Source organism: Anguilla rostrata, chromosome 3, assembly GCF_018555375.3.
Source record: "Anguilla rostrata isolate EN2019 chromosome 3, ASM1855537v3, whole genome shotgun sequence".
Classification (NCBI taxonomy): domain Eukaryota; kingdom Metazoa; phylum Chordata; class Actinopteri; order Anguilliformes; family Anguillidae; genus Anguilla; species Anguilla rostrata.
Window position 1 is genome coordinate 54,942,935 of NC_057935.1, and position 19,153 is coordinate 54,962,087.

At 45.3% G+C, this 19,153-nt stretch overlaps 1 protein-coding gene across 8 annotated transcripts in view; it reads right to left on the minus strand.

Moving 5' to 3' along the window:
* Positions 1-183: 183 nt before the first annotated feature.
* Positions 184-19,153, minus strand: part of rps6kal (ribosomal protein S6 kinase a, like) — a 28,416-nt gene continuing 9,446 nt past the window's right edge. For 6 of the 8 annotated variants that reach the window (XM_064328358.1, XM_064328354.1, XM_064328360.1 and 3 more), the window contains 21 exons: positions 19,011-19,070; positions 15,620-15,736; positions 14,882-14,963; positions 14,353-14,433; positions 13,765-13,844; positions 12,951-13,057; positions 12,435-12,472; positions 11,838-11,980; positions 11,636-11,706; positions 11,232-11,320; positions 10,374-10,438; positions 7,671-7,773; positions 7,017-7,141; positions 5,678-5,803; positions 4,747-4,836; positions 4,316-4,474; positions 3,752-3,913; positions 3,328-3,404; positions 2,873-2,990; positions 2,170-2,310; positions 184-1,659 (listed from right to left, as the gene is read on the minus strand). In XM_064328358.1, the coding sequence (XP_064184428.1) occupies positions 1,534-1,659; positions 2,170-2,310; positions 2,873-2,990; positions 3,328-3,404; positions 3,752-3,913; positions 4,316-4,474; positions 4,747-4,836; positions 5,678-5,803; positions 7,017-7,141; positions 7,671-7,773; positions 10,374-10,438; positions 11,232-11,320; positions 11,636-11,706; positions 11,838-11,980; positions 12,435-12,472; positions 12,951-13,057; positions 13,765-13,844; positions 14,353-14,433; positions 14,882-14,963; positions 15,620-15,736; positions 19,011-19,040 (2,130 nt within the window). In that variant the 5' untranslated portion in view covers positions 19,041-19,070 and the 3' untranslated portion in view covers positions 184-1,533. The remainder of the gene's footprint in view (positions 1,660-2,169; positions 2,311-2,872; positions 2,991-3,327; positions 3,405-3,751; positions 3,914-4,315; positions 4,475-4,746; positions 4,837-5,677; positions 5,804-7,016; positions 7,142-7,670; positions 7,774-10,373; positions 10,439-11,231; positions 11,321-11,635; positions 11,707-11,837; positions 11,981-12,434; positions 12,473-12,950; positions 13,058-13,764; positions 13,845-14,352; positions 14,434-14,881; positions 14,964-15,619; positions 15,737-19,010; positions 19,071-19,153) is intronic. The other 2 variants (XM_064328355.1, XM_064328353.1) reach the window with 1 other exon arrangement.

Sequence of the window (19,153 nt, forward strand, 5' to 3'; positions counted from 1 at the left end):
CGCTGGCTAGCTGACGGTACTACAACTCTCAGTTCTGAATACACGGTCACAGCATAACTGGTTTTGCGCGTCCATCCTCAACACGACTTCATGGATTTTGCACGGACACAGACTGCTTTCCTTTAGCACACTGGTGTGGTACACTTCGCTTGCTTACGACCAAGAACAATAATGAGAGCGAGGCAAGAGCTGCATGATCTTTAATGCTAATATATACAGACCTTAAAAGGAAAATAGATTTTTAAAATGAAATAAATACAATATGATACAATTTCCACAATGTTTTCAAATAGATTCATGATGTCAAAGCAGAAGGTTTGGCTTCTTGCAGCTAGGGGGGTTGTCCATGCCCCAATTCAGGTTTTATGACTTTCACTCCTCAGCAATTACATTGTACCAACAACACACACCTCACTAGGAAAACTGTCACATTCTCTGACCTTTTCAAAAGTTGCTTGTTACTTGTTGCAATGCAGTTTTTTGTGTTGCTATGTACATCTTAAAATAACAGCCCAAATGACAATCAAAATATTGGCTTTGGAAGGAAAAGAAAAATATTCAGGTAAAAGCAAGAAAAAAAAAACTGTAAGATAAGAGATTGCACAACTTTGAGAAAGCAACACTCTGCCAAGCCTCGAGAGCAAACTGGAGAAGCATACAGCTTATTATGAATGAACATCTTTGGAGAAACGAAAACACTGAAAACATCAAACCAATGCTCAATTTTTTTTCCTCCAATACACGTTTAAAGAAAGAAACGGCTTCCAGGCATTAAACAGAGCAGTTTCATGCTGAATCACATACACGCTCAGAAACATCTCCCTTTCTTCATCTCTCTCGAGGCCACACGTCAGACATTTGCCCTTTTTTTGACACATCCCCAACAAAGTCAAAAACGCAACTTCATGGTCTGTAACATACCATAGACGTTTCCTCAGCACTGTATTTGCCTCGCAACGAGCTCACCACATCCACAAGAAAACCCCCACCAAATTTACACGAGGAGTTTTCAAGAGAAGGAAGCAGAGGGAGACAGTCCCTTAAAAGGGCAGACCTGAGGACAAGCAAGGCCGAGAGAAGAGCTGGAAGCCAGCAGCCCATAGCTCACAAAAGCAGCTTCAGGTTGGCCAGTCACAGTGAACGGAGAATGTGGGCTGGTGGTATCACTCAGGTGGAAGGGGTGATTGCTTACCATCAATTGAGGGGGAAAAAAAAACACCAGACATTGCTCTTCCAAGTAGCAAAAATGTACAGGTGTCTGAGTTTCCATGGTCTGTGATTGCAAAGGATGTCTCCCTGATGTTGAGTGCAGGTGCTTTATGGGGCTCTGGAATGATACTGCACAGAGAAGGAGCTGAGGGCTAGAGGAAGGGGCAAGTGCACAGGTGAGAGACTGGGGTAAGTGAATAAATAAATTAAAAGAAAAGAGCCCCTTTCCTCACACACACACGCACGCACGCACACACACAGACACGTGCACACGCGCACATGCACGCACGCACACACAATCCCCGTCCAGAAGTCGGTTGATCACTACAAGTCAGTAGAGGTGAGCTTCTTCAGGCTTCTCCGTTGGGCCAGACTGGAGGCAGCCACGGGTTCTAACACCGGCTGGCCTGTTTTGTGGTTCAGTGCAGAGTACGTAGCAGCCATTGCTCCCTGTGTGCAAACACAAACAAACACACAAGTCAATGCACTGCACAACGCTGTCAGCATACACATACACACACAGCTACTACAACCAAGACAATATAGATGCACACAAACAATGCAGCTGACATTACCGTATAACAATGCAATACACTTGTATAGTACAAACAAGGAACACTGAGATCTATGTGCAGTCTGTATATAACAGTGGATTTCCATCCATCTATCAACAGTGCCTTTAGTCACCATTGATCTTTTGATATTTTGCCATGTTGCAAAGTCAAATTAAACATACAAAGCTCATATTACTGAGAATATAGGCAAGGCATGAATGCCCTTCTAAATGAGTACTTACAAGCAAAACTGTTGTTGAATAAAAGTTTTTTTTGCTTCACAAATGAATTGCATTGGTGAAGGTGGGGAAAACATTTCAATGCATTAACATCTTAAGGTGTCACAGGACAAAGTACGTCCAAGGGGGTGAATACTTCCTGAAGGCATGGTGCATTAGTCATTTACCTTGACCAGGTGGGGCGCGTCGTGCCGCGTGAGCTGGAAGTGCGGGAGCTCGTCCCGGCAGGAGATCCACGAGTGCTTGAGTACCTGCTCTGCAGAGTAGCGCTGGTGTGGGTCCACGTGCAGCATGTGAGACAGCAAGTCCTGCACACGGCACGAACGCGTACTCTACAGGCATGGAGTCATCGGCGCGTACAACGTGCATGACCATACCGACAGGGCACTAGCAAGTCCACGTGCAACGACCAGGTTACTGTAACGCGACAAACAGAACATCAGTCACAAAACGCATTTTGAGTGGCACAGGCAACGAACCGATAACTCACCACATGAGGACCGGAGTTACCAACACACAGTCAGCCAAGACGTTCTGCTAATGCACGTACCGGTAAAGCGTGTTTTTGGGTACCCACGCACTCGCACGCTACACGCACACAATGTCAGATTTGTGTATCTTTGCAAGCAGTGTTTGTGTAAGATATGCACACTATACGACCATAAGTATGTGAACACCTAACATCTCATCCAAAATTATTGCCATTAATATAGATTTGGTCCACCCATCGCTGCTATAACAGCCTCCACTCTTCTGGGAAGGTTTTATGTATGTACCTTTACGTTTCAATGCAGTTTGTTTGTGTCTGTACATGCATACGTTAGCATTCCACAGTGTGAGGGGATTGGGTCTGATGTGGCAGTTCTGTACCTTGGATGTGTCGGACACGCTGTCCCAGTTGCCCCCGCTCAGAGAAAACTTGCCGCTGCCAATTCGCTGTAGAATCTCCTCTGGGGTGTCATTGGGCCCGTTAGCAAATGGGGTGTACCTGCACAGGATGGAGAGGCCACAGGGGGGCGTCAGAGAGATAGGAAATAGGTGCACAATTTCAGCTCTTGCTTTCTGCGTCACACCAGGGCAGTTCCATCTTCACCATCACTATCAGTAAGACAACACACACTACGGAGTTACATCACATTTATCCAACTATACACACACATACCAAAAATCAAGGAAAACATTAGTATTGTTTATTATTTACTGCCTCACAACTGCAGAACTGCATCTAAGAGTTACCACAGAACCAAGCCAACTAATGTCATAAACCTGCCTACAAAATTCTCACTTTAGACAGATCTGCTGTGTGAGTGTGTGTGTGCACATACCCAGCTAGCATGGTGTACAGCAGCACACCTAAACTCCAGATGTCACAAGCTGCATCATAACCCTGTCGCATCAGGACCTGAAACACAGCATCGTTAGGATATTCATCTTGACCGTTGCGCCTCTCTCTCGCCCACACACACACACACACACGCGCATATATGAAGATGTATGAAAGCAACATGTACCAAAATAATGGCAATTATGCACAACAGACACATACAGTACACAAACACACACAAGTTTAATAATTACAACCCACTAAAACCAGACTGTTGTTTAATATGGGCCACGATTGTTGAAAGACAGAATATGTGCATTCTGGATGTCTCTTTGAGAAGATTAAAATGCTTTTCACAAGCTACTCCTGTGTTCCCCACCTCCGCTCAGCTCCTCCCCCCCAGCCCTCCCACTGCAGGGACCCACCTCGGGGGCCACAAAGTTAGCGGTGTAGCAGGGCGTGAGCAGCAGGCCGCTCTCCCCGCGCAGCTGTTTGGCGAAGCCGAAGTCGCAGATGCGGATGGAGTCGGGGTTCCCCGAGTCGTCCATGTACAGGATGTTACTGGGCTTCAGGTCTCGGTGGACCACCTGGGGAACGGGCGGGAACTGGTCAGCATGAGAGTCCAAGAAGCGCGGGCAGAAACGTCCTCCTCTTCCACCTTCCCAATCCTCTCTCTCCCAACCCCTGTCTACAGCTCTCCTCTGTCCCCTCCTTTCCCCCTGCCCAGTATTAGGGACTTTAGGCATCGATGGCTGCATACATACGGCTACAGTGACCGGAAATAAATCCGTCCACTAAGTGAAAGCAGAGTTTTACTTTACCATAGAAGATCAAAGGCTATGGCGGCAGACGAGAGCACGTCACGTATTCAGAAATTAGATCTTTAAACATCATAGCCACACACCCACAGCTCGGTCGATGCTTAAAGTCCCTATGATTAGCCCCCCATTCCCCCCGGTCCACAGCTCCCGGCCACGCCCTGCTCTCACCCCCTGGCAGTGCAGGTAGTGCACGGTCTTGGTGATGGTGTAGAGCACCGCGCTGGCCTCCCGCTCTGAGAAATGCTTCTGCCTGAGTATCTTATCCAGGAGCTCTCCCCCTTTCATCAGCTCCGTCACCAGGTACACGAAGCGCCCCTCGTCATACACCTGCCACGGGGGAAAGAGCATGGTGACAACACATCACATGACTCAGTCACAGTGTCACTATCTACCAATAATCTACAAAGTTAACATTACAGTACATCAGAGAGGGATGTTTATGTTAGAAACAGGATTGGGGCCCAGAGGCAGCGGCAAGGTCTATGGACATGGCAGATTAACAGCAACGATTTACCAAGTTGAAGGTATTTATTCTCTACACACTCGCTACGCTGATAAGGTCTGAGAAAGCAAAGACAAGAGAGACGCAGTGGACTCACATCTTTCAGAGTGATGATGTTGGGGTGCTGGCCGTATCGCATAAGGATCTCTATCTCCTCTGACGGATCTCTTTTACTTTTGTCAATGATCTACAATCATATGGGAATTGGGAAAAAAAAGAAAGAACCAAATTAAACAAGCAATATTCGCCATTTAAAAACCAAGGTGCAAACAACAAACCCGATAATTCACATTTTCCACACATGTATTCATACATTTTCCACACCTCCATCTGTTAATATTTTTGCTTCATCGTTATAAAAAAAAGAATATTGTTATTTTAAAAATTACCTTTTCAATGCTCAAACTAAGCAAGAGAATATGCATGTAGCGATGCATCAATTTATGTTGATTCAAATTGGCATGAGCCCGATGCATTATATAGCATTGTGCTGCCATCTGCTGGTAGTCTCGCCAATTAACTCATCATTGATAAATACCGTATCTGAACAAGCTTAAAGTGTACACCAGTAACAACAGCTTTTGGTCCCCGCCAGTTCACAGTTTTAAAAGTTGCTAATTGGGGATGTGAGTGAGAGCACAGTGGAAGGGGGAGGAGGGAAGGGCAATAATGAAACAAAATGAAACAAAACATTTCACCTTTGGGTGGCTGTGAATGGGTCCTCTTTGAACAAAATGCAGTGGCAGTGCTTAATTAGATTGTTTTCTATTAGATTTTTTTTTTAACAATAGGACTAATATGATGTATAAAATGGATACTGGGCTTTAGAACAAAAAAAAACAAAAAAAAAACATGATTTAGTGTTTTTTTATCCCTTTAACTAAAGTGACTAGGAAATAATTTCATAAATGCCTTAAATTCAACCGCACACAATATACCTGAATGTATCAAAGAAGAGCTAGCCTCCCATTCATTTCTTTGTCAGAAACGGAGCACAAATCAACCAGTCAGATCCTGTGTGACCCTACCTTGACTGCAAACTCCATGCCGGTGACCCGGTTGAGACAGCGCTTGCAGATCGAGTAGGAGCCCACTCCGATGTCCTCTTTCAGATCATACAAGTCTGAGAACTGTGCTCCGCCACCATGCATCTGCTGGGGGTAAGAGATTTCATCCAATCACCAAGGAGGACAAAGTCCAGGGAGGAAGAACACCCAATCACCAAGAAGGACAGAGCCCAGGGAGAAAGAACACCCAATCACAGAGGAGGACAGTAAAAAGTAGAAACAGATATTTAACAAAAAAACTGATCAGAAGCCTTCATGATTTTTCCTTTTGACCTTGTGACTTAACACTTGATAGGGTAAAGAATTGAGGCTAAAGAATTTCTGACACAACTTTTGTACCACAAACTGAAAACATAACTGCTGTTATCGGGGGTGTAAAGAGATATTCTGTTATACCAGTTTGACAAATGTCACTTTGAAGGTCTGTAGGCTGGGATTATACAATTCCACTCAAAAAAAAAAAAACCAAAAAGTGTTCTGCAAGCAGGAGACAAAAGCGTTCTGCAAGAGAAATTCCTCACCCCACAGTCTGCTCAAACCTCACTTGTTAGTTTCAGAATACGAGACCGAATAACTGGTCACTCCAATATGGCATCAATATAGCACAACTCTGTTCGACTCTAAGATGTGCCTGGCTAATACACCAATGGTTAGTAACTACTTCTCACAAATCACAATCTTGTGTTCGCAGCACTCCAACTAAAGGCGGAGATTCCATGCCGGAACATTCTGCGATGGTGCAGGGTTAGAGTAGTCAGAGGATTTACTTGCAGTACAGACTTTTTTCAGAATTGCTGGAAGATATGGCAGTCTCCTCAGAAACATTTAACTTCAATCCCACCCAAAAACAGTGGCCAACTGTTGCTAGCTTTACACTTGCGTAGGCAGGAATGCCATAAAAAATGTGTTATCAAACAAGGTGTTGAACTGAGTTCAAGGCGGGGTTGCAATTAACAGGGGGATGCAATGATGTCAGCAGTCTTCATTTTCTGAAATATCTATTCTAGTGTACAAGGATACGGGCCGCTTGCACCAATCACATCACAAAAAAAAATAAATTCGGCATACTTCCTTCCAGGTTGAGTGCTTCTCATATGTGGTAAATTTCCCTTTATACCAAAAATGCCACTGTAATCAATTTAAGAAAACTAGACAGACATTGAGATCTAACCAATATTTATTAGAGTGATGCTGGTTTAGTCTTTACTTACCATTTATATTGCCACTTTAATGTTGAAAAAGATTATATGATTACATGGTATTATATAGGTATGTGGCTGGAGTGAGCCACCGGGCCTACCTGAACGATCGGGAGGATGTTGACCAGGGAGGAGCCCTTGCTGTCCTCCAGGGAGGTGGGAGCCACAAAGCTGAAGCCCTTAAAGAGCTGGTGCGCATTAGCGCTAGGCGGGACGCCTGGGGAATCTGCAGCCACAGAGACAAACATGGTCAGAACACGTTCCTGAGTGGTCACAGAGAGGCGTAGATCTGCAAGCCGCTCCATTTCAAAGACATTCACTGGAAAAAAAAAAACTTCTTCAGGGATAGTACATTTGATTTCTTCTCCTGAATAAACCATTCTATGAAATGATAGGGTTATTTCTGTATAATAGCAACCATGCTAATCACATGCTATGGCTATTTAAGGGGAAAAACAGCAGGTCTGAATTTCACAGCAGTAATTGAGAACTGGACTGCTGCAGGAGAACACAGAATACAGCACCGTGCATGCTGTACACAGTCAAAGAACAGCCTTTACTACAAATAGAAAACACCAACAGGCCATGGTCTTCTTCTTTCTCTTCTTCTCATTAAAAAAATACTTGATATCTAGTTACTTAGGTCATGAGAAAAAATGTAAAATCGTATTGCTAAGGGCTATGCTTGTACCAAAGTGTGACTTTCTGTACTAGTCTCAGAGAGAGGAGTGCATGACAGACTACCCCGTGCTCACCTTTAGGGGTTTTCGCGGTGAATTCCGGATCGAAGCAGAACGTGTCGTCCGCCTTCCCCGCCGCGGGCTTGAACGGAGGCTGGACCTCCGTCCTGAACAGCTTCTGCGAGCGCGAGCGGAGAGACGCGGCGGTTACCCTGTCTGCTCCGGTAAAGAGGAGCCTCATTACCCTGCCACCGGCCTGTCGCTCAGCGCCCGCTGCTCGCTCGGGGCCAGCTGTGTTTGGCGTAAGTGCCAGGCTCCTGTCACCTACATCAGCTCAAAGGGACGCTCTGCTCAAAATCATTTAACGCCGTACGTATGAAACATTGCGAAAGCTCAATGACAGTTATTTAACACAAGCATGTATGTATTTAGCAGACTCTCTTATCCAGAGGGACTTTAAACATAATGCTTAAAATAAGGTTAGGTGGACTACCAAAAGCTTCAAAAGCTCAGTTAGCCAAACTTCCCTCCACCCTAGGCAGGTGCAGCTGAAACAAAGGTGGCTTTAAGGAGAAAGGAACTTCCTGTTTCTAATGCAAGGGGCTTTGAAATATATTTGAAATTCTTTGCATTCACAAAGTTGCCAAACGGGATGGTCTGAAGGTTTCACTGCGTGTCCACAATGCATATTTTGTGTCATCAAAACATGTGCTCTCTCTCACTTGCGATACAGCATGAGCTCAGACCCGCCTGCGCTCCAGTGACATCACTAGCAATCGGGGATGGGTGTGGCGCTTCGGGCCTGCTGTGCTTTGAGGCCACCCACCTCAGACACCGAGAATAAAACCCGTGCGTGCGATACGGCACGCTGACCGACAGGCAGTAAGAGGACGGCCCCATTACCAGGGCTGGAGAGAGGCCCTGAACACTGCAGTCCCCCCACCCCGGTGCTCCTTGCCGAACGGGCTGCAGAGGGAGCCGGGCCGGCTGGACGGCGGGCGTGTCCGTGCCACGCCCTCGCCGGGGAGGGCCGCGGATGGCGACAGATTAACCTTGTCTGCTCGGCGGGAGCGGCCTTGTCCCCGCTTCACGGCCCATAAAGCAGCGCTGGCTCCTGAAAGGCCCCTCGCAGGGCCCATTAGCTGGGCTCAGTCAGAAGCTGGCCTGCTGCCTGGCCCGTGTGAGCGCTGGAGCCGAGAGCACAGACAGGGGCTGGGGCCGGCTCTTCTGAGCCTGGAGCTCTGTCCTGACTGCAGGGCTACGTGCTATGAGCCCCAGCCTCAGATATGAGGCCCCAGCCTCAAACATGGGCCCCCGGCCTCAAACATGGACCACGGCCTCAAACATGGGCCCCAGCCTCAAACATGGGCCAACCCTCAACATGGCACCAGCCTCAAAGCTGGGATCCAAGCCTCAAACAAGGGCCCCAAGCCTCAAAAAATGGACTCCAGCTCAAACATGCCCCACCTAAACATGGGCCCCAGCCTCAAACATGGACCCCAGCCTCAAACATGGGCCCCCAGCCTCAAACACAAGCCTCAGACTCAAACACGAGCCCCAGCCTCAAACATGGGCCCCCAGCCTCAAACATGGGCCCCCAGCCTCAAACACAAGCCCCAGACTCAAACACGAGCCCCAGCCTCAAACATGGGCCCCCAGCCTCAAACATGAGCCCCCAGCCTCAAACATGGGCCCCAGCCTCAAACATGGGCCCCCAGCCTCAAACATGAGGCTTTTACAGTGTAAAAGGGCTGGATTTGAACATTTAAGTAACAAAAAAAGTGAATAAATGAATCAAATCATAATAATTTGATAAGAATATATTGTGTGTTTAAATATTTACCCCAATAATTTCAAATTCAAGTAAAAAAGTTTTATTGTTGGTTGGTCACATATGATGTCAGGCTCAGTTTATTTGCCATTAATTCCCCGACATTGGAATTTAAAAATGCCCACAAGAGGGAGACAGACATCCAATTTGTACATCCAAGGTATTAAAACAACCCTAGACATTACCCTGCATTGTATGTCCTTTCTATTAAAAATAACGACTCCCCCCATTTTACACCCATGAGCTATGTTACAAAACACAGAAAGAGAAAACAGCTTTATAGCCAGCAATAATACTTAGTTAGCCAGCCAGCTGCTGTTTGTTAAACTTACATTTTAATGTATGAAGGGGAAGGAGCAGAACATCACAGAATAAGAAACGAGGGTGGTATTAAAACGATGTCAACTTAAATTATGTCCCCACCTCCCCAAGGAATCGCTTTTTCTTTCAGAATTGCAAAATCTCTCCCTTTACGCGAGTGTGAACCTCCCATCGCAGATTAGTTTCACCGCTCCTGCCACATGGTCAAATTGCAAAAACAGAACGATTCTTGTTTTCGAGCTCGCCTGCGCTTTGCTGGGGTTGTCATGGGAGTTGCCATGGAGTCACGCACGCCCCCAACCGCAGAAAATAGCAGCCTACAGATGCGTCTGTACGGGAGGCCGAGCACTTCGAAATGAGTCAAAATGGATGCATCACGTATCAGAAGAGACACTTCTCACATACTGATCAGCCAGTCTCCCATACTTCTCTGTGTGCTCAGGTGAGTTTACCTTCACGTTCACACCACTGCCACTTCAAAACACTAGAATGGGGATTAACAATGAGTCACGCGGTCAAACAAACAAACAAAAAGCTCAAAATCATGAATGCAAAACATGAGCTCTGTCTTCTGGAACGAAGGCAGGCTCGACTGAGTGTAACTGCGACTCTCCTGTCACACTCACATTCCAGTCGATGGTGGAGAAGAAGGCGTGTCTTTTGATCTCCTCCACCCCGTCAGGCCCCGCCCCTGCAAGACACCGTGAGAGCAGTTATGGCCCAGCTAGAGATACAGGCGCACGCACACAAACACACCCCCGTATACATTCATACACGTACACATACAAATGAATACCCACGCACGCACGCACAGACACACGTATGCACACACGTACCCGTGCACTCAAAACGCAAATGCAAGCCTGTGCATATGTGAACACACGCGCACTGCACGAGCAAACACGCATCTGTACACCCATACACACGTATACATTCAAATGTAAACACATGCCCACACGCTCACACACACACACACGCACACACACCCCCACACACGCGCGCGCACACGCAGTAGGCTCAGACCACCTCTGCATACTCCCCGGTTCAGTAGAATGTGCGGAGGAGGGCATGACTCACCCTGCTCTCATTTAGAGAGGGAAAAAAACAGGCCCGATCGACATCGCCACCTGCCACCATCTAATTAGTTCTCCAGGCTGTTGCCACAAGAAATTCAATATTTCATATTTATAATTAAGTTAAAATTAAGACCCATCACCAGTGAGCAGTCATATCTATTCAATTCAACATTCCGCATTTAATTCATTATTCAGTAAATCGCACGCGGCGGTTCGAGACCCTGCAGTCCAAAGCAGATACTGACGCAGTTGCGCATTTTGTCTGGGCAGGTTTAACACCAGGGGCCACCTGGACCGCTAGCGGAGCGAGTCAGCTCAGCCCACGCGCTGGACCGGCAAACTGCCGCACCGTCCAAACGGTGACATCACCGCCGGCTCCGCGAGGGGAGAGCGGCGGAGGCAGCGTACCTAAGCGATTGGCTGGATTGCGCTTGAACAACATTCTCAGAAGGCTCTGAGCTTCCAGGCTCAGGAACTGCGGCATGCCCAGTTTGGCTCTGCAGGACGGGTAAAAAAACAAAACAAAAACAAAAAAAAAACACAAAAACAAAAAACAGGTGCGGTCATTAGGCTTGCCCACACAAACACGCGCATTACACACGCAGATACGCAGCTAATATCTTCAGCAAATCTGGCAGGCTGGACATGTATCACAATGCCTCACAGGCAGTCAGTTCTAAGGAAGTGAATGAATAATCTTCATAGTGCCACGAGTGCATTTTCTTAATGAGACAGCGGAAGAAACATATAAATAACTCGCACATCGACCAACAACTTTCCAAAAGCCTTCCATTCACAAAACGATTGCTCACTTCAGTATCATGCTCATGGTTTCGTTACGGTCTTTTCCTTGGAATGGTAAAGTCCCAGTCAACATTTCAAACTGGAATTGAAAAAGAGAAACAAATATACAACATTCATAATTAATCAAAGACACCCTTTGCTAATTATTATTATCATTGTAAAACGTTATTTGTGGAACAGGAAGAAGGAGGGGGGACCCTGAAGTCGTACCATAAGGACACCTAGCGACCACCAATCAGCACTTTGGGTGTGTCCTCTCCTGTTGACCACCTCTGGGGCCATGTATTCCACAGTACCACAGAAAGAATAGGCTTTCTTATCCTGGTCTACTGACTCTTTACTGAGCCCAAAGTCTGCACAGAAACAAGCTTTGTTAGTCTCTCTCTCTCACTCTCTCTCTCTCAGACACACACAGAACTATACTGTACAACGCAACACCAAAATTATTACAGTATAAATATTATTTCCTAAATCAAAAAAAAAAACATTTCAAAGTTCATTCAGAGAGCTAAAAAGCTATGCTAATTTATGCATGTCAGGCCAAACGATAGCCTCAATATATTTGAGGCGATGCAAATTTAAAATATCCTCTTTAGAAAACTGTGAAAATGAGCAAATGGGAACAGGTTCCTGCCATTACTGTGGCCACTGCATTCAACATTACTGACTCATTTTAAAGTAGTACATTTTTTTAATTCAAATTGGCACAATAAAAAATATCTAGAGTGGAGATCTTTGCAAATGAATAATAATTGTGAATGTTAGAAGCAATATGAAAAGAGAGACAGCAGACTGAAGGGTTCATACCTGTTAGCTTGATATGACCAGCTTCATCAAGCAAAATGCTGAAAATTAAAATCACAATACAGGTACGTACAAACATTTCCATAACATTGCATCAATAATTAATCCAAAGACATGGTTCAGCTGCTGGTCACCTGTGATCATGTGGCTGGCATCAAAAGAGACTCAATGTAACAGCCATACCACTGAAAAAAAAAAAACCTACATCTGGGAGTACATAAATTTAAACTGTCTGTTAAACTGGGCTAGCCAGGAAGAGCAGGGCTGTGAGCTCTACTCTATGTGTGGCTTCAGCGTGCAACAGCAATAGCAGAGATTTTTTTACATTGGGAATACTATCCCATCACCAGAGTGTTGCATGTTACAGAGTGTGTAGGTTCTCACAAGCATGCTGGCGTGCTCTGCTTGCGTACGGTTTGTGTACATGCATATGCACTGCACATCGTACGTGTCGGTGTGCTGTGGAGGTTAACAAGAGAGTGGGTAAAGTCAAAGGTCAAAGCTAATGATATACATTACTTTTCAGGCTTCAGGTCTCTGTAAACAATGCCTAGGTTGTGAAGATGATCCAATGCAAGGGCCAGCTCTGCAAGGTAGAATTTCACATCCTCCTCTGTAAACATAACCTAATAAGAACTGGACAGATTTACCCTCTGATCTTCATCTGTACACAAACAAGTCATTATCATCATCATCATCATCATCATCATCCAGACATTAAAAGGAAAAAGCAGATTACAGTAGAAATTCAGTCAAATATTTTTAATCAATAGAAAGACAGTGGTTATTGTTCAATACATGTTCATTTTCCAGAAACATATATATATATATATATATTGAAATCCACAATTTCTTTAATGAGCTGTAGATTATAATTATTCTAATAATAATCTACAGTGTGAAAAACAACAGTCTGTGGAATAACCAATTTCTTGCAAATGATATTGTTAGCATAGCAGCCAGTGGATTAATGGAAGGTCCAAAGCACACATCTGCACACCATTAGTTCAGGGTCAGGGCATTAAGCATTCAGGACTCCAGAGAAACTGATATTTATGCAAATGGCAGCTTTGAGACGGATGCCATGACTCAACACATTACACCAAAAGTGGGAGGGGCTGGAAAAATCCCTCTGCTACACAAACCACGCGATCAAAGACATATCCGGGTTCCATGCATCTCAAACAAAAGAGCACAGGAACTCTCATCAGAAATATTAATATTAGCAGAAGGTGGCTGTAAGATCACCCGGATTTACTGCATGCAAATATCTAGATGGGTGAAAAGTGAGCATGCACACATCAGAGTAACAGGAGGAACAAGGTGACCTTACCTCTTTGGACAATCGAGTAAAGACGTCACCGCCCCTGAGAAAATCTAGAATTAAATAGAGCTTCCCTTCTGTTTGAAAGGCTGAGAGAGGGAAGAGGAGGGAAGGAGGAAGCGACAGGAAAACAACTCAGATCACTGAATCTGTCCCATTTCATAAACAAGTGAAACCAAACAACATCTTCTGTACCAAATGAAATGGTCATTTTCTCACCTTTAAAAAAAAAAAAAGCACTGAGTGAGTATTGAGGGAATTGTGTGTACACTCCATGACACCAGGTTCACGAGGAGCAGGTGTACGGTGAAATAACAATGCAAAAACGCCTGGTAGCCGAACTAATTGGACCTGCCAGAGTCCGCTCTGACTGTAACTAAAAGGGTATTAGACCCACCACAGGGCATTCTCTGCTTGAAGGGTTGCTGGCTGAGACTTAGCTAAACAGGCATTAGATTCATCTTTGCTTACTGGAGTATTAAGCTCACCGTAGTGTAGATTAACTGTGCTTAAAGGGGTATTAGCATCACTGGAGTGGAGGCTAAACGTGCTACAGGACTATGAAGCTTGACTGTGCAGAACGGGTACCAAACTCACCATAGTGCAGCTTGACAATGAAAGGGTGGTTCACTTCCACCAGAATATCCCGCTCCATCTTTGTTCGAACCCGGTCCCTCACTGCCGGGCAAAGACAGATGTGAGTCAGGAGAGGGACCCCCACGGTTCGGTGAGAATGGAGAGGGAAAGGACGTCACCATGCATTGATCATTTCCAGCCCTCCTTTAGCCTTCAAAGGTCAGCGTTCAATACCAATCAGCTGCTACCAGGACTCATGCTTCATCCTCAGACTATGTATAACACGGCTCTCATTCTGGGAGGAAGTCCTGCAGACTCGTATCTTCTGAAAGATCATCCTTTACAAGAGAGCTCTAGGTTCTGCGCCCATTGGCACAGAATGAAACTAAGACATGGAAATTGTAATTAGGATACTCAGCTAAATTTCAGTCTCCTTTCCTTTGCCTGTGTCTATAATACATGCACCATCTTAGTCAAAGCAAAATGCATTTCTTAGATGGACTAAATGAAAAAGCACACAGACACAATTGATTTAACACAGCAGAATCACCTTTTAGTGAAGCCTTTTTCAGTACTTTCATTGCATAAAGCTGCCCTGCATCGGGACCCACGATTTTTCGAACCAGAAATACCTGAAAAAAAAAAAAAAGTTTAAAAAGAACAACCTTATTCACGGTTTAATGATTTCACTTAATCCCTAAATGCAAAACACCATGAAGTCTATTTTAAGGGGTTATTTTCTGAGGAGCATTTAACCTTTTAACCTAAAAAAGCACTTCACTGATTTAGGCTGGGCTAAAAGCTATCATTCTGTATTTAGCATTTTCAGTGAATATTTCTGCAAATTTTAGACCTTGCTTTAAATATAATAAATTGTGCTCCTTTTTAATCTTAGAACAATGATTAAATTGATCATCTGTCAGTAATTCGATAACATAGTGACATAACACTGCATCTGGCAGTGAAATGACTTTAGTCGATATATACTGTTGTTAAAAGTCCGGTAAAGGTTGGACTAGCCTTTCCGATATCAACAATAACAAAGTACAATCAAAGGTTTTCCATCACACGAAGTGCACCAAACATCATATCTAATTTGGTGAAAAGGGGTTCCATATAGACATGGTTGGCATTTTAAAGTCGATATAGAAAGGAAGGATTTTGTGTTATTAATTTTCAAACAAGCCTGGAATTGGGGAAGCCCAGTTGGGGAATTAATAACACAAAAACTGTGTTGAGCACAGGTGTCAGACACTCACAGAAAGGATAAGGGTTAAGAGAAGCCCACCTTGCCGAAGGACCCCTGGCCCAGCACCTTGAGCAGCTCAAACTGGGAGGGGTCGGCTTTCTCGCAGCCCTCCTTCACATGGTGGGTGATAGGGATCTCCTTGTAGACACCCTCTTCCTGCGGAGACAGGCACTGGAGTGACCCAACGGGCAGCAGCGACAGACACCAGGGGTACTACTGCCCATTATAAGGAAGCTTCTGCCTTTTTGTTTCGGGCTTGTGGTAGGACTTGGGATGAGGTAGAGTCTGGGTATTTGGGTGGTGTTCGGTTTTGGGCAGCGTTATGACAGGGCTACTCAACTCCAGGTCCTGCGGGCCACAGTGTCTGCTGGTATTTGGTCCAACCATGCATTACACTAACCACTAACAAATTTTACTAATGAGCTTACTTCCTGAAACAAGGAGGCAAAATAATGAGTGAAATCAGGCGGTGTAGTGCCTGGCTGGGGTGAATGCCTGCAGACACTGCAGCCTGCAGGACCTGGATTTGAGTAGCGCTGTTACGGTAGCATCCACAACTGTCTTTGTGGATGCATCTCACTGAAACCAGACCCTTTCCCAAAGACCAGGGAAGGTCGTGACCTTTTCTCACGTCCTTCACGCGGCGTCTTCACACCATCATGGATAACAAGGTGTCACAGTTCTAGCCTTGTAGTGCTGAGTGTGGATTTGAATTCACATATTTCACCCTGAACATTCTTAATGTATTCCAAGACTTTGCCGATGCGTAGACATTTAGCACATCAAATAATGATAGTTTTCCTGAATGAAATAAGACCAGCAACAAAATTCACATCACATTCTGTCAGTAAGTTAGCCTGGACATCTAGTTCAGATATAAATCATTTCGATTTATCATCCATTTCCTTGATCAACCCATTAATGGTCAAAATCCTCAAATACATTCCAAGAGCAAGATTTGGTAGTGTTGAATTAACATACGTTGCCAAACCATCCAATTCTTCTCTAATTTACACCAATAAAGTCTATCCCTTTATAAGTGTCCAGTGAGGCCACATGGACCCAAACAAGACCAGAACCCATTTGTGCTACAAGGACGGTCCCAAATTGGGACCACTAAAGCCTCATTGGAGCAGCCTCTGAGTGAGAGCGTGAAAGAAGAGAGAAAGAGCGGGAGAGAAACCATCTCCCCGCGTTATTAATTGGGCCAAGGAGCCGACATGCCGCAGCTACACCCGCCACCGCTGGGAGAGCAGACCTCAGCGAGGGGGACGCCCGGCGACATCAAAGAGCTGCTAATCAGCTTAGCCGCGGCGATGATCCGCTCCTCCGCTGTCCGGAACAGCGGCGGCTGAATTATTCATCGCCGCTGGGAGAGCGCCAGCTCGACGCGGCGCGCGCCGCCGCCGCCGTTTCAGCGTCCCCCAAGCGCGGCTCATCACAGGGACATCGACGCCCCGCATCCCGAGCCGTTAAATCTTTACCCCCGCCACACAACCGACACGGACCCCGACGGCTTCTCGCTTATAACGTCTCTCACTTGCTGAAGATCCTTTTCCATTGTTCTCTCTATTGCTATTGCATATTTTCCTGTCGAATCCAGGAGAAAATGACCTTGCGCACCACCGAAGATGGAATTTAAACACATACGCAAGCTTCTGGCAAAATGTGCATTTGCGTTTGCGTACATGGAAGTTAAAACAGGTTAGTAAAAACCCTCAAGAGTCAAGAGTAAATAAAAAAATAAAAATTCTGTGCAAATCTACCACCCACAGACGGTATTTTTCCATTGCCAGCACACAATCAGTAATAAAAGCCAGAGGTGACTGAAAATAAGCCCCTTAATAGGGTGTGACACCATGTGTGCCTAGTGCGGACTGCATGTGCTGTGGCAGAGTTTACAGGTTTCTCGAAGAAGGTCCCAGAACATCCCTAAAATGCTCAAATGCTTCAGATATGGCAACTGACAAGGCCCTGATAGCCCTGAAGCTACCACTGGATGACTAATCGTGCTCTGATGCACTGTCATTTTTATTAGTTTTCCCTCCTTTTCTCTCTATTTTGGAATGTCCAATCAAGCTCAAATGGCAACGCTCATCAAGGCCTCAAGAAAAATATGAGCTGCTGCTTCTCCTCATACCACAGGCTGCAAGCTGAACTCGCACAAGCATGAGGTGGAGGAAGACACTTCACACGCAGCTCAACAGACACAAATACAGGCATCCAGTCAACCAGCCACAACCACTGATGCACAACAAGACGCTGTCATCCCATTCAACAGAAACCCTCCCATCCCAGCGCAATATGGAGCCAAATGTGTGTTGCCAAGCGGGGCAGTCTGTTACAGTCAGGCATGTTCCTTTATGAAACCCTCTCCACAAGAAATAATGATTGCGAAGCACCACTAAGCAGGCACTGATATGTATTCAGTGGGTATTTCAGGGGGCAACCAAACATTGCTAGGAAAATGTGCACATTATTACATAATCAACAGAACCCAGTATGTGTCCTTTTGCGGTTGCAACTTCCATGACAACCTCATTACAAAATTTCCAGCTGCTTGATTATTTACAGAAACATACAATAGGAAACAGGGGATGCGTACTTTTTATACAAGCCACAGATATATTAATAAATGGTAGTAGTACAGGAAAATCCAGACCATTCCATCAGAAAAGAAAGCTGGAATCTGTAATCTTCTCAGTGTGTGTGGGCATGTACTGTATGTGCGTGTGTTTGTGGCCAGGATGCACATTTTTTTCAGTGATGACGTCAGCAGGCATTGCTAGCACCAGCCCACTCTTGCGTGTCGTGGGAGTTGAAGGTTGTGTGTACCATTCAGCCTCTAAGTGCAAATGAGGAAATTGATATGCAGAGTATACATCAGGCCAGGAAGCCTGGAATTATAGACGATGATCATATGTGGCCCTGTGCATCAGTACCAGAAACTGTTCGTCACCAGGGAAACGGTGCATTTGTGTTCCTTCCTGGTCGAGCTATGTGACTCCAGCACAAAATAAATTGTTAAGCCTCCAGGAGTTGATGACACTTTAGTTTGAGTAATGCACAAGTGGATTATTTCTTGTGAGGTACAGTGCAGAGGGGTCTGTCATCTTGTTTGCTTCTTCTAGAAGAGGCATGGGGGATCCCATTCCTGGAGGGTCGTATCAGTTTCTAAATATATCAGTTTATATTCAAACCTCTGGTCCTAATTATTTAATCATCCACAACCAGTAGTTGACTTGCACGTCAGACAATGGTAAGCCGATTAATGTATGGACAAAATAACAGCTGTGCTTCCTGAATTCATCCATAAATGTATCTAAAACTTCAGCTAACAAAATTTCACATAACACGATTGACCTAATTAAATGAACTGAACTGTGGTCCTCCAGCCCTGTCGTAGAGTGAGCTGCAGGCTAGTACTCACACAGTGTGACAGGGACTCCCCTTCCTCCATCGGCTCGTCTGTCGTCTGGTGCCCATTGACCTGGAAGAAGAAAACAGTTCTTCAGGCAGACCGGAGACAACGCTTCGCAATGATGACATCAACAGGCAAATGAAAACTGTTTA